The 15,899-nt window shown below is 46.6% G+C and overlaps 1 protein-coding gene across 1 annotated transcript in view; it reads left to right on the top strand.

The window, feature by feature from the left end:
- Positions 1 to 12,684, top strand: part of TSG101 (tumor susceptibility gene 101) — a 34,872-nt gene extending 22,188 nt beyond the window's left edge. Inside the window, exons 9-12 of the mRNA XM_084583939.1 lie at positions 3,755 to 3,847; positions 8,830 to 8,963; positions 9,596 to 9,698; positions 11,523 to 12,684. Coding sequence (XP_084440065.1) covers positions 3,755 to 3,847; positions 8,830 to 8,963; positions 9,596 to 9,698; positions 11,523 to 11,603 — 411 coding nt within the window. The 3' untranslated portion in view covers positions 11,604 to 12,684. The remainder of the gene's footprint in view (positions 1 to 3,754; positions 3,848 to 8,829; positions 8,964 to 9,595; positions 9,699 to 11,522) is intronic.
- Positions 12,685 to 15,899: the final 3,215 nt, after the last annotated feature.

The following is a 15,899-nucleotide window of genomic DNA, read 5'->3' as shown; positions in this document are numbered from 1 at the left end:
AAAAAGCGTGCGCAGCGGCACAGCACTGATAGCACGGATCACGCACACGCGCGCGAAAGAAGAAAAAAAATTACAGCGGGAAAAAAACCGGCTTGGCAACCCGCGGCAGCAGCGAAGTTGGCGAAGGAAGGCGGCGATATCTTGCCCCCCTCCCGCTCTCTCTCTTTCTCTCCCCTCCCCCCCGCATTTTTTTTTTTTTTTTTTTAGTTGTGCGCACGGCCTTGCGGCCCTCTCCACATTTCTCCGCCGCCCAGCAGGCCACGCTCTTCCGCTTTCCGGAGTCTCCGCTGCAGCGGCAACACGTTGCTACATGTTGCTTCGTTTTTCTCGTTTGTTGAGGCTGACACCGCGTTGATAGCGCGTCGTTTTGTGATCATCTCGGCAATGCGAAAAGGTACATCATACTGCAATGTCACGGAAGAGAAAGGCACTGACCTTTAAAGACAAATTGGAAATTTTAAATAAGGTGGACAAAGAGCCCAAGAAAAGGCGCACTGACATGGCCAAGGAGCTAGGACTGCCGCTGTCAACGTTGTCAACGATCGTTGGTCAGCGCGACCAAATTATGCAGAATGTGCAGCACTTCGCGATGAATTCTAAAGAAGCCAAAACTGCCCACCATGTGAAGTTGGAAAAGATTCTTCTAACGTGGTTCAGAGAGGTCACGGCGGCCGGCGTCAACATCAATGGAAAAGTGCTTCGTGAGAAGGCAACGGACATCGCACTCACACTTGGAATTGGTGACTTTCAGGCCTCCGGTGAATGGATTCACCGGTTCAAGGTGCGTCATAATCTTTCCTACAAGACCGTTTGTGGCGAAGGAAAAAAAGTCGATGCCTCCGCCGTGGGAGACTGGATGACAACCACACTGCCGTCTTACATAGCGGGATATGAGGCACGTGATGTTTTTAATGTAGATGAAGCAGGGCTGTATTACAATCTCCAGCCCAAAAAAAGTTTGTGCTTTAAAGGCGATGCCTGCCGGGGCGCACAAAAGAGCAAACAACGTATCACAGTTTTGTTTTGTTGCAACGCCGACGGATCAGAACAGATGCCGCTGAAAGTCATTGGCAAATATCAAAAGCCCCGATGCTTTAAGGCAGCCGGTCGATTGCCCTGCGTCTACAAGGCGAACAAAAAAGCATGGATGACGTCTTCTTTGTTTATGGAATTCGTCACGTACCTCGACCGCAAGATGTCTTGCCACAACAGAAAAATAGTTTTGCTGCTGGACCAGTGCACCGCCCATCCAAATCAAATGACACTACAGAGTGTCAAGGTGGTGTTCCTGCCCCCGAACGCAACAAGTCATTTGCAACCACTGGATGCTGGGATTATAAGGAATGTTAAGCAACATTTCAAAGCTTTGTTGGTGCGCCGCCTCCTCGCGAAGATTGAACGGAAGGACGCGAATCTCCTGATCACTCTTCTGGACGCTGTGCATTTTCTTGCAATTGCCTGGGATCGCGTCGTTCCTACGACCATCGCCAATTGTTTCACGAAGTGTGGGGTTTTCAAATCCGCTGTGGCTACTGCCTCGCAAGTGCCAGACCCGATTCCCATCGATGTCTGGAATCAACTTGACGTCGACTGTTGCGTCGACGATTTCGTCATCGCGGACGACGACCTCGCCACCTGTGGTCTCTGCACAGTTGAAGATATTGCGGAGGAAGCGTCATCACAGCCTGGCATTCCATGCAGTGACGAAGATGACGACGACCAAAACGTTGATGACCCACCGCCGACGGCAGCAGAAACGATGCACGCCATCGATGTTCTGCGGCCCGCCGTGACCTCCGAGTCTGTGTGGGAGAAGACAGCGGCCCAATTTTTGAGTTTTCAGAATTCTCTGTTATCAGATCTCATGGAAAAGAAGGTGCAGAAGGATATACACGATTTCTTTCAACGAAAATAAATATTTCGTACCTGTTGGAAGGCTTGAAAACGGATTTTGCTCGTTTTTTGGTGATACGAAAATTTTCGTCTCCCTTTGAATTTCGTATCACCGAGATTCTGTAGGACGCTTTTCTCGCTGTGCGTGTGTGCGTGGGCCTTGACCGGTCGTGATACCGAAGTTCGTATCACCCGTAGCGAAAAGAAAAAGTGTTCGGAACATCCGATTTTTTGCTCACTGCACGCAATGCAATTCGGCCGGGGAATTTTATCAATTCGTATCACACCGAATTTCGTATCAGCCGAGTTCGTATCACCGAGATTCTTACGTATCGAAAAGCAGCGACTGCCTCGGGATCAGAAGTTAATTTCTCCAGTCTTCTGCGCCGTTCGCCAGCAGCTAAACTCTCCTTGGCTTGCATGTCGGGCGCGTCTAAGTTCATCGGCGTTCTATAATTCGTTTACAGAAAAGGAAATGCGCAGCATCTGTCACTCGCGGAAGGCAAGAAGCGCCGCCCGGCGGCGTAGGAGTGCACTCATTCCCGTTTGGTCCTCATAGCTGACGGCAGATGGGTGACGTCACATCCTTGACGTCACCCTAATTGAGTGACTTAACTATTTTACTCTTTGGTACTTTCAAATTGCGCGCCAATCGCAGTATCTGTCACTCGCGGGATCCCGCTATTATCCTCACAGTAGACAAGCGGAATTATGAAGAGCGTTCGCGGCCCGAGGTGTGGCACAGCGGTAAAGCACTCGGCTGGAGATCCAAGGGATGGAGGTTCGATTCTGGATGGAGACTAATTCTTTTTTTTTAGAGCGCAGCTCTTTGGCGGCTGTTCCTGGGTTTCGCGTCGGCGTCGGCCTTGTAACCAGTTCCGCCCCCCTTTCAGCCCCCCCGTTCGAGCCGGCGCTTTGGCCACCGGAGCCTCGCAGGAGGAGGGGGGGTACACTCAGCGGCGAATGATGGGGGCAGGAGCGCGCGCAGCTACCGGAGCACACGAGGAAAAATAAAAGGGGGTCGCCGGAGGCAGCGCTAGCAGCAACTGACTGACGTCGCTCAATTGCTCTCTTCATTTCTCGGACCACAAAGCTTCTTTCATGACAGCCAAGAACTGTTAGTGGAGTGTTTCTTGAAGGAATACGTGTGAAAAATTAAAAAAAAAGAAGTAAGTAATTGTGCTTATGTGCCTTGCTCGAAATCCTTGCCTCTTTTTTTTCTCTATTGGTTCACGGGAAAGGAAAGGCGCAGTATTTGTCACATTTGCTCTGTGGGCACCTGAACTGCGCTGTAAGGGAAGGGAGGAAGGTGGGAGTTAAAGTGGAAAGACAGAAAGGGGAGCCGTAGTGGAGGGCTACGGAGTAATTTCGACCCCCTGGGGATCTTTAACGTGCCCTGACATCGCACAGCACACGGACGCCTCTTCATTTTGCCTCAATTTATCGAAAAGATGGAACAGCTGATGAGCTGCGCTCAAATTTCGCATTAGGAAGTAACATAATCGTGGGCATTTTTTAATGAGGAGGAGTTGGACACCTCTTAAGTGTTGCTAGGCAATGCCGTCAGAGCATGGCGAGGGGGCTGCGCAGCTAGCCTTGACTGCGACGTCACTCGGTCGCAGCATACGGCATACGCGAAGCTCGGCTGCAACCTTGTAGTAAAGCTTTTTGCTTCAAAAGTGGTCGTGGACAACTGCTGCTGACGGGGTACTTCGCCATGTGCTTAATGTTTCATGCTGGCATTATATGAGAAATGCATCACGGTTTTGTTCTTGTTGAACTGACTGAATGCAACTGTGATGATGTAGTGCCGTGTAAGTTGTAGTAGTGTATCGATGTGAAGGATGTGTGTGTGTTTCAGGCGGAGATGGATGTGCTGAAGCGGACCCACGATGAGCTGACGCAGGGCAAGACCAAGCTGGATGACATGATCAGCCGCATGGATCGAGAACAGGTAGGATACTACTATCACAGTGTGGGGCAACCTACACTGGGCAACCGCTCTATAATTAATCGTGACCATACATGGGGATACAGTCAAGTCTACTTATAACAATATTGAAGTGCCACGAAAATTGTGTTGTTATAACCGATAATTGTTATAAATGATTTGCATGAAAAAAGCGTAACTGCAAAGAGGGGTCACGGACGGCAGGTGGCATGCGAGCTCCACCGAGGCATCGTTTTGGTTGCCCCGAAAGGGGCCTTGTAAAAAATACGAGAAGGTTGCTGCAGCTGCCTCTCAGCTTGAGAAATCCAGAAGTAACGCGGAGAGAGACAAAACTTTTATTTCAAAGCCGCCACCTGGTTGGAAGTCCACATTGTTAATTAGCAGGGCAAACTGCTTCGCATTTGTGGCCATAATCGGCCCGGTTATAGGCAATTTCTGGGCACAGGCGCCAAGAAGCCATTCGTAGAGGGCCTCCTCTACCTAAAGCCCCTCAATAAACTAAAAGTAGCGCCAACATGTGAAGTTTGCCGCCCGCCTCCTCTCCGGCGCTCTTCTTCGTCGTTCGACCCTCTCATTGGCCGAGCGCCGTCACGTGCTCGCGCGCGCTTTTTTTTTGCTGGGTGTGCAGCTTCCTCCTTTCCAGCGGTGCGGGCGGCGCGCACGCGGCACATATCGGCGTGTGTTTTGCTGCCACGCGGGCTGCTGCTAAATTGTTCTCCCCCGCCGGCTAGTTATTTATTTATTTTTTTTTTTCAAGCATGCTGCGCACTTTGGCCGGCGGCTGGTCGAAGCACGGAGGTGAAGACGAGTTCAACCAACGCAGACATCGCGTACGAATGGTGTCACATACTGACAGTTGAAAGCGGAACCGTTTCAGCACAAAATATTAAAAAAACACTAACTGCTACCACGCTTCTCAAGTTTAACGGTAGCTTACAATTCAGTCAAACCTGCAAAGAAACCACACAGACTACAGCTTCCGCCGCCTTGTTAAATTTTTTTTAAGCATGTTGCGCACTTTTATCAACGGCTGATGGACTCAAGGAGGTGAAGGCGAGTTAAACTGATGCCGAAATCGTGTAACGTATGGTGACACAACATGACAGCTCAAAACGGCACCGTCTCAGCGCAAAATATTAAAAAGAATAACTGCTACCACCCTTCCCAAGTTTACCGGTAGCTCACACGTCAGTCAAAGGTGCAAAGACACCACACAGACTGCAGCTTCCGCTGCCTATTTAATTCTTATCTGCAGCTGAAGTTGAAAATACATGGAAGACAATTGCTGCCACACTTCTAAAGTTTACCGGCAGCTCGCAAACTAGTCAACGCTGCAAAGAAACCATACACAGACTATTGCTAAATTGTTCCTGCCCGCCACCTAGTTACAAATTTTTTAAAGCATGCCGCTGAGTTTGGCCAAGGATAACGAACTACGGACACACTGAGATGACGGCGAGTTGAACCAACGCCGAAATCGCGTACATGTGGTGTAAGACACTCACAGCTGAAACTATTTTGGCGCGAAATCCCTGTCAACATTCGGTAATTATGTTTCAGCTGTGAGCAATATTTTAACCTGGACACATGGCGACAAAATGCAAGCTGAAATGTTCTGGTGAGAGCCGGCGCCAGCGCTTTTACCTGCGCACGGCCCCCTCGATCGGGGCGCTTGCTTCGGAGAGCGCGCGCTAGTCGCGCACCCCGTAGGTGGAGCCACGGTCGAAATGCAGGAGGAGCGGCGCCGCCGGAGGAGGAGAGAGGAGATGGCGCCACATTTAGTTTATTGAGGGGCTTTACCTCTACCTCCTTATAGGCACCTTGTCAAACGCACTGGCGCTCACTGTCAAGCGAGGACTTTTCTTTGTCGAACTTCTCAGCAAAGCGGATGATCGTCGACACCGTCGGTTGCAATAGTGCATACTTCTTAACCAAGTCACGCACTTTCTTACCCTCTTTGTAGTCCTTCACGATTCTGCACTTCGTCTTCAAATTGATAGCCCTGTGCTTTCTTTTCACCGGCGACGTCGTTCGTTAATCAGCGGGCGGATAAGCCATCTTCCGTTTCGGCGGCGATTCAAATGAGATGGAGATACCACGTGGCCAGGAACGACTTCAATGCAATCAACTTGTACAAACAACTAAATCCGTTGGTAGAACTGTGCAGAATGAGGAGTGAGCGAACAGATCAGGGCTTTCGGCACGTTGGCGAAGCCCATTCGTGTTTCGGAGGGTGGCACAGCGTAGAGGTATAGGCGCAGCCCATTTGTGTTCGGAGGGGTGGAAGGGCGGCGGGAGAAAGGCGCGCGAGGCTGGCAATGCGGAGAAGGCCAGTAAACAGGTTCTATTGTATGAGCGCGCAGCGGGGATGGTGCAGCAGTTGGAATTTCTTTTTTTTTTTCTTTTGAAGGATTTCGAATTCCACTACCTTTTGGCTCGAGCACTCAGGAGCCAGACTTCATTGTTATAACTGATAATGCGGCATGAGGACATGGTAGTAAGCGGGTTATTTAGCATAGAAAACATACAAAAGTGGACGGTGCAGCAGCTTTTCATTGTTATAACCGATATATTGTTAAAACCGGTATCGTTATAAGTAGACTTAACTGTATTGCAACAGAACAGAACATCAGAAAGATGTGGACGGGGCTGGGGGAGGGAATTGGGGCATTCATTTACAAAAGTATGGATGGCAAAGGATCAAAAAGGCAACCGGTAAATAGAAAAGTAGCAGGGGAAAGTAAACACTCCTTGGCTTTGTATACCAGGGGACAGGAACAAATAGGAATAGGAAAACAAGTGGTAGGCTGTAAGAAACTTATATTAACAAGCTAGGAAGAAGATGCGATCGAGATAATTGTATTAGAGGATATGAATACATGCGTAGAAGATGTGGATGGGTACACAGACTCAACTGGTAACATGCTGCTGGATATGCATGAAAGCTATTAACAGTACGGAGGAGTCTGTGGCACGATCATAACACGGAGGGGGGTGGGGAGTCTGTACGTGACAATAGATTGTGCTCTAATGTCACATGCATGTACGATGGGCTAGGGGCCGTGAACATATGTGAACATGGTTCTAGAACCACAGGCAGTGATCATAAATTTATCAGGCTGAGTTTTGCTCAAGAAACTAGCAGAGTAACGAGGCATGATGAACAGCCAAATGGGATCTCTTTGCTCAGAACAGCAATCAAACTGTTTAAAAAAAAATAATTTCTGACGATGCTAAAGCAGAACGATTTTACACAAAGTTAATGACACTCTGAGCTAGAGGTTGCTAATGTGCGACTTAGGCCAAAAGAGAAAAGAAGACAAAAATCCAAGAGCTGGTGAGGTGGGGATATTAAGGGGGGCCATAGAGAAACATAAGGAAGCCTCCAGGGAGCACAGATGTTCCAAGTGTAGGGGAAAGCCAGAAGCATACATGAAGGGAAATCGGAATAGCGGCATCAAATGTAAAAGGGAAGGATTCTATTTTTTCAACCAGAAAAAAAAAGAGAAAGAGGTTCCAAAGGTTTTAGAAAGTAGACAAAAAGGAATAAAAAGCAGCTAAGAAATTCTGGCAACATCTGAACACCCTGAATACTGTGAAAGCTCATTAATTTGATCCCCATTAATTTGGAAAATTGGATAAATCGATGTGCACGCGAGGTACCAACAATTATACAGGGTCTTGAATGTTTGGGGGCTGGGATTTGAAAAATTTTTATGCAAGATCTAGTACCCCATTCGAGCTGAAATAACGTTCACAAAGTAGCAAAATATAGCTTACATTATCTGATAAGTGCCTAGATTTTTCGAAATCGAGAAAGAACTGCTCTCGGTGGTGTGCACAATTTTCGCAGAAGAGAGTCGAAAAGCTATTTTGACATGGTGCGTCATCTGTCGGGCAGCGAGGCAAGCGCGCCAATGGCCGGGGTGGAGCTTGCCTCACTGCTCGACAGATGACGTACCATGTCAAAGCAGTGGGACTGGTTTAGCCAAAACATTGGTGTTTGAAGACATTAGAGGAAAAATTGACTGAATGGATAGAACTAACCAAAATAAAGATGATCTGATTGGCTTATCAATTATTTTGTAAAATATTATTAATAATAATAATATTCTTTATTATTATTATTAAGAGGAGCAAGTATTAAAATTTTAGGATTTTACTACCGAGAGTACCAAGATTGCAGGGTAACAGTAAGGATTTCAGTCCTCCCAGATTATGCCTGCATTTGCCAGGACCTCATTACTCCACGTTGTCGTTCTGCTCTGTCCCCTGTTATGCCTATTCCGATTTACTCTCGCCATGACAACACCTGTAAACAAGGCAGCGCGATTCATTCTTGCAAAATGAACCAGACAAGAAAGCGCATTGATCAAAGCCACATGAGAGCATCTGTGAAACACTCGAGGCAACAGTCCTGAAAATGATTTTTTCGTTCATTTTACATCGAGCCTATGGACGTTTTGCTGATTTTGTTTCAGCAGCCATATTTGTTTACATTGCACTTTCCACCCGGGGATCTTGCAGTATTTAGGACTCTCAGTTAAGCATACTTCCAGTGTCTGAAGGATACACAGATAGGATTGGGCACAGTGCTGCTAGTTGCTTTCTAATTTCCCTCCGAACATTGCACAAAACGTAGTTAAAGAACGTTTTACTCGCTGAATTAAATTTGCCTCAGTGTCGCAATGTTCGTCGGCCTTGATCTAGAGTGCACATAGATATTGGTGCCCTCATTGGTGGCTGCTTTTTGAGTGATAAAGGGTGCAACATTTTATTAGGGAGCAGACTCGAGTTAATGATGAAAATAGACTCGAGCGAGACAGGTTGTGTTCCAGAGCACATAGCCAGAGTGTAGGATGGTAGGGGGAGGCTGGGTTTACACCCCTGGTGGTAGGAACTCTCTCAGCCTGCCTGCAGGAGTAATTGGAGGGGAGGAGGTTTCTGTTCTGCCTCCGTGGATGTGACCCGGGGTGTTAATGCAGGCGGAGCTGGAGGCCAACCTGCAGAACCTGCGTGACCGCAACGAGGAGCTAAAGGAGCTTATCCGCAAGATGGAGAACCAGGGGGCTATCAATGTGGACGAGGCAGTGGTCACCACTGCTCCTCTGTACAAGCAGTGAGTAGTAGCAGCACCCACTTCCCACCATTGCTCACTGCTCTTCTTTGAGCTCGCTTTGTAGCCTACAAAGCGGAATTTTGCAGACTCCCATGCAGCAGTCAACAAACTCTTCTCCATGCCGTAATGCTGCAGCCTTTCTGTGTCTTCCTCCTTTTTACGGCACAGGGAAAAGTTTGTCGTCTGCTGCATGGAATTCATCAGCAGTGTGTTGTCAAGCTGTTTTTACCTGCAGTCTCCTACAAAATTGGTGGAATTCTAACTGGTGACAAAAAGTTTTGCACTGAGGTGCTGTCTGGGTCATGCGGAAAGTCCAGCCCGTCCTCTGCAGTGCACAGTTTTAGAGCCAAGGAAGGATCTCTGCGTGAAATGCCATAGAAAAGACCTACAGAGCCCCTACTACCTGTTGTTCTCCCGTCTTGAAAAATATGTCTTAAATTTTTATATCCATGGAATTGGGGAGGGGGACTAAACCTCAATCTGCTATTTAAGTCCGCTTGTCGAAATGGCTGGTGGTCTCGAGGTCCCCGTCAAACCTTGTTCATTTTGTGATACCTACGCAAAGTTGTAAGATGTGAAATCCACTGCAAGGCAGAAGTAGCAGTATATGACTGTGGTTTATGTGTGTGCAGGCTTGTCAATGCCTTTGCTGAGGAGAATGCCACTGAGGACGCCATCTATTACCTGGGTGAGGCGCTTCGCAAGGGAGTCATTGACTTGGATGTGTTCCTCAAGGTCAGTCTACTTGACCCCTCCCCCCTACTTAAAGTGGATGTTTGCAGAATGGGGTGGCTCCTGAGCTTGTGCCAGTGTTGCAGACAATAGGAGTGGGGCTGCAGCGTTCTGTGTTTCTCTCATTTCCACGCCTGTCTCCTTTATCTGATAATGCCAGCAAGGATGTCCAAACCAACATGGTGACAAAGGAACAAACTGAAGGCATTGATGGTCTTGACATTGCGAGTTGAGATCAGATGGAGGCAAAATGTTTAACTTTAAGTATTTCAGCAATGGACTTTTAAAGCGAAAGCCTTTTATGACTCATGACTCACCAGTGTGTCCATGCGTGTGTCTGCAGCAGCTGTGAATCATTTTCAGAAGGATTAGGATGGTTTCAGTACTGATAGTTAATCAATGATGTAGTAGTAAGTGTATGAATATTAGTTAACAAATAGTTAATTAGTCAGTTATAATAATTAATTGGTAGTTAGTCATTTTTAATGATAATTAGTAACTTTTCAATGATAATTACTTGATTAGTAAGCTTTGAGACACCTTAAATGCACGCACTCACTGCACATGCACAGTGTCCTCGTGCGCAAGCCTCAACCGACACCCAGTAGCCACCGCAACTGCACATGCACGGTGACGTCACAATTGACGGTCGGCAGCAAGAGTTGCCAAATGAAACCAAACAGTGGCCAAACAGAGGGCAGTGACAGTGGTGGTTAAAGGCTTTCACCTCTGAGCACTTTAGATCGTCAAAGTGCCCCTGTATTTCTCTGGACAAACATCAGCACAGCCAAAAAAAAGGCAAACATGATATCCTTGAGCTTGTGTGAATGCAAAGTTTGTGTTCACCAGCTGTATTTGGGGTGCTTCCAAATTGTCTTTGCTTCTAGGTGATCAGGCTATGCAGCTTTTTTGATGGCTTGGGTTGTGCTGGCCTATGCTAGTTAGTTTGCCTACATTGCCCTGTTTTCTCTTTCCACTTTTTCATGCACTGATTGCAATTGAGAATCCTTGCACATCTTCTTGAGGCGCTGTGTCCACATTTGCGTATGCAACTGGAACACTGTCAAATTTCTCAAGCGCAGATCTTTCTAGTGCAACCGCAATAAAAGGTGCTGAAGTGTTTAAAGTAGCGGGGAAAAAAATGATAGCAAAATGTCATTCAGAGACACCTGCAGCGACCTTCAAACGACCTCAGTGACCTCAAAATGGATGCGTTCGTGTTTTATGGCAGCTCTGCTTTTGCTGTATTGAGTGCATGATTTCGTCCTTAAGGTGCCTAAAATGTGCCAATTTGTTTGCATATTGATTTAATGTGACAGCTGTCAGTCATAAGGAGTACAGTAAACACTTTGAAAGCAGTCTAAATCACTGCATGGATACTGAAGTATCTGATCGAAACTGCTTAATTAGTCATCAGGGGAGGTGGAAGTTGGTTGTGCGTTTTGCCGTGCATCTCCAAAAGATATGTAAATTTAGAAATTCCCTCTCATTGAATAATTATAGTGTCTGGAAGATGTAGAAAGCATAGAGATCAAAATGGCGTTTATCAAACCACATACCAGGGATGATTGTCATGGTGGTGGCATAATGACTTTATCATGGATGCAGGGATCACAATTGGCATTAGCATGAATGGCACGGTGTTTATAAATATCCGACACAGGGACCTGGCACCTATCGCATAACCCTACTTTGCCCTAGCATGTGTTCGCACATGGCCAGGATGTCTGCCAGTCTTGTCCTCAGCCTGTCATGTTTCTGATGTCAGTGTGGCTAGACTGGATGTTGGTGTGTACCCTGTGACGTCACAATGGCTGGTTACTGCAGCATGTCCGGGAGCTGTCTCGGAAGCAGTTCCTGCTGCGAGTGCTGATGCAGAAGTGTCGGGAAAAGGCCCAGTTGCCATAGTCGACCAACTTCCAGGTTGCAAGACGCTCTCCTCTCCATGCTGGGACCCCTGTTAGGATTCTACGTCAAGACGGGCAGCCCCGGGCTTCTGTTTCATGTGCAGTGCTGCCACTGATGACTGGAGAGGTGTGACACACACCTGTGGGAATCTGAATGTTCTCTTTCAATGAATTCTGCCCCATGTATGTTTGGGGATAGTGTTCTGGCCTGTCTCTGACCAGCTGGTGATGCCAGAGAAATGACAACAAAGACACCTGTGCTTGAACTTTTGTCTGTAATGTGCAAATTGGCAAGTGATTCACTTCTATTTACTGGGCACTTTTTGTTCACTTACCAGCCTCTTCAGGCCTCAGGCACTGGGCATCACGGAAGTGACCATGTTGTAATCTCTTTCTGCTAGCCTGAAATAAATAATGGAATACAAGTGGATGTCGATTGTGCATGCAATCTATTGCTGTTGCAATGTTCTGAAGGTGCCTTTAAGGACGTCTAGGGCAACCCAATGAAATTTTTAACTGCCAGCGAGGAGGGCTCCCAGCCTAGGCACTGTTGCTGGGGTGCCAACATCAAACATATGCATACTAGTTTTTCGAGGGAAGGAAAGACGCAGTAACTGTATTGCATCGTGATGGACACCTGAATTTCCTTGAGATAAGGGAGGAAGTGAAAGAAAGGAGCCGCAGCACTAATTGAGTGAGTGTGACAGAGTGTAAACAGTGAGGCAGTGTAAACAATTCATATTTCTGAAATAAAATTGAATTGAATTAAAAAAAACAAATTAAATGAGCTAGAGCACTAATTGAGGGCTTTCAGATTTTCACTATGTGGGCTTTTAAAGAGCTCTTTACATACTCTGAGAAGCTGGGCATTTTTGGTGTGTTATTCTTAGGGGCGTACGAATATTTAATTTTCGAATATGTATTGAATACAGATATGGGAAAAGAATATCTTCGAATATCGATTCAAATATCAAATATCTGATCTGTGAACAAACAAATTAAAAATGAAGAAATAGCAAATGTTCTTTTTTTTCACAATTTACATTGCATTTGCAAATAAAATAAACCAGAATTGCACAGAAGTGTGTACCCTACTGAAAAATCCAATATAAATTTTAAACAGGATTCCATATGCCAGATTTTTCTACAGAAGGGATCTGCATGAAACCAGATGAGCTGTATTATTGTTGTTGAATAGTTTATTGTGGCTAATTTGGTCTTCAAGGGACCATAAAAAAAAGTGCTCGAGTTAACCGAGAGTTGAAAGTGTCAAATGGGCCTGAAAAGCTGCTGAAAACCATTTGCATGGCAGTAATTTTATCTGTTGAACACCAGCATGATGTTTTTCTGCATTTGAAATGATACCGAAATGAGACCGAAGTGAGAACGATGTTTTATTGCGCAAGCAACACTACTCCAGGTCTCAGCCCCTTCGCGTAGCCGTGGCCGGTAGCCACAGTGACCTTTAGAGCTGCTGCGGATGGGCTCCCAGCTCAAGCCGTTGGTAGCTAGGTGCGCCTTAGATGGAGTGACGCCACCGCCGTCACCATGGCAACAGGAATGGCTACCGCTGGGCTCCCAGCACAAGTCGCGTGGCTGCGGCCGGTAGCCAGGGTGCGCCGCAGATGGAGCGGCGCCACTGCTGGGTGGGGCTGCTGACGTCTCCATGAGTGGCTGCCGCAGGGCTCCCAGCTCAAGATGTCGGGTGGCCGCTGCCGGTAGCCACGGTGCGCCGCAGATGGAGCGCCGCCGCTGCCGAGTGGGGGCGCTGCTGTGGCCGCTCTGCAGATGTGGTGGAAAGTAACTAAGGGAGTTGACGATATCAGGGAGATAACACAGCAAGCGCAGATAGTTGTATGCACAGTATCGGAGGGGCTTGGATCAAACGAAAAGCTGGAAAAGGACGTGGGGACAGTTATTCAGGACATAAGAAAGTTAAGCCTGGAGAAGCGTTTTGAAGTGGTTGAGGTAAACAGGGAGGTGCATAACGCAGGTTTTGGCAGGGCTTTTCAGCGAGCTGGCATTCATTTTAACAGAAGGGTGGGAGCAGAGGTTGGCTGGCGCCTGGCAGGCAGGGCTGTAGCTTTTTTAGGGGGTCCACGAGGGCTTCGTGCACAGAGGTAGTTAGAAGGGAAGCAGAAGAAAGCGTAATAACAGAGGCTGAGCCCCAAAAAATGGCAAGGAGGAGGTTGAGAAAGAAAAGTACAAAAAGAGATTTAGCACTAGGATCAGCTACATAAACATGCAAGGAGGTAGAAAAAGAGCTAAATGGCTAGAGATAGAACAGCAGTTGAAGGATGACAAAATAAGTATGTGCGCTCTGTGCGAAACTCATCTCAGTGACCTAGAAGATTCGCCGTCTATAGAAGGCTACGTCTGGGAAGGGTGCAACAGAACGAGAACGGAAAAAAAAGGGTGGAGGGGTAGGTATGATGATACACCAGGGAACAAATTGGCAAAGAATAAAATCATCTTGTAAAGAACATATCTGGGTATCAGGAACAATTGCCGGCATAAGGACATGGCTAGGTGTGGTTTATTTAGGAACAGGACATCAATGCAGGCAAGAAAACGGGGATCTTGTTGAATGTCTCAGTGACAATATAAGCCAGTTTGGAGACGGGGCTGATATTATTCTGCTGGGTGACGTGAACGGCCATATTGACGATCTGGATGGATACACGGATTGTAACGGGAAGTTAATGCTAGATTTCTGTGAGCGACACGATCTAGTTATAGTAAATAGAGAAACAAAATGTGAAGGCCAAATCACGTGGGAATTCCGCAACAGGCAAACGACCATTGACTACTGTCTAATGTCGCAGGGAATTTATAGCGAGGTCACAAAAATGGAAACAGACGAAGCAGGGGAGTGTACTCTTGGAAGTGATCATAAACGTATTAGTCTGCAGATGGGGCCCTTGATGAAAAGAGAAATGGAACTTAGACAAAAAGTAAATGCAAAATTAAACGAGGATCAAATAGCGCAGACATAGATGAAGCAATAGAGAAAAGCCCCATGGAAAACTGGGATTATGAACAGGCAGAACTACTCATAAGGAGGAAAATTAAGGAGGTTAAAGTCGCAAACCGCTGGAATGGCAAGAGGAAGCCACAGAGCTGGTGGAATAAGGAAGTCAGGGAAGCCATTGAACAATGACGGGCTGCTTCAAGGGAACACCGAGAGGTAAAGAAAGCACAGGTATCTATAAGAAGGAAATCGACCAAAAATGGGAATCGTATTGATAAAAGAAACTTGATGTACAGGTCCTCGTCCAAAGTAAAATAAACCAGTCCACCGATCGCTGGATGGCTGACATACACGATGCCTTTAGAGGCGGACCAAGAAAATTCTGGAACCATATAAGCTGGCTAGGTAAAAAGAATCAAAGAAAGCAGGACCAGGTTCAAGATAACGAGGGAAATTGTTTGAAGGGAGACAACACAGTGAACTACATTACATCAGTTATAGCCGAGTCATTTAAGAGCGACGATAGGGTAATCTCCGCAAATCAGGAAGCAACTCAAGGTAGCAGAATACAAAGCAGCTTAGAACTGACCAATCTAAACTGGAAAAAGGCAGAAAAAAATATTCCTAAAAACACATCTACAGAAATAGATGGAATTCCAATCAAACTGATTAATGAACTTGGTCCAAGAAGTAAGGAAACTTTAAAAGCTTTAGAAACAGTAATAACGAATAAGCAAATTCTGTACAGCTGGCGGCAGAGTAAAATGTATTTGATTTATAAAGGGAAAGGAGAATGGATGCACATAAAATCCTACAATCCTACCTTAACATCTGTTATGTACAGGTTGGCCATGCAGGCGGTGAAATTAAAGGTGCAAGCATGGGTAGAAAGTAACAAGATACTCGGAGAACTTCAGAACGGCTTTAGAAATGGTAAGCGCTTAGATGATAGTCTGCTCGTGCTTACCCAATGCATCGAAATCGAGTGGAAAATAAACCTTTGTATTTGGCCTTCCTGGACATAAACAGGGCATACGACAGCGTAAATAGGGAACTCCTGTGGAACATATTTAAAGAAGAAGGCATCGGTTATGAGATAAGAGTTCCTACAGGAAATATACCGAGATAACAAAGTAGGAATTACATGGGAAGGCAAAAGAAGTACGGAAGCTGTCAAGGTATGCAAAGGATTAACACAAGGTTGCCCTCTATCACCGCTGCTGTTCATGCTCTATATGATAAACCTGGAACGGAGGATACAAGAAAGTAACCCAGGTTTTAACCTGTCATACAGATCAGGTGGAAAGGTGGTAGAGCAGCGCCTCC

Source organism: Amblyomma maculatum, chromosome 11, assembly GCF_055883805.1.
Source record: "Amblyomma maculatum isolate TAMU_Amacu chromosome 11, ASM5588380v1, whole genome shotgun sequence".
Lineage (NCBI taxonomy): Eukaryota > Metazoa > Arthropoda > Arachnida > Ixodida > Ixodidae > Amblyomma > Amblyomma maculatum.
Note: the sequence above shows the minus strand (reverse complement) of the source record. Positions and strands in the feature narration are given on the sequence as shown.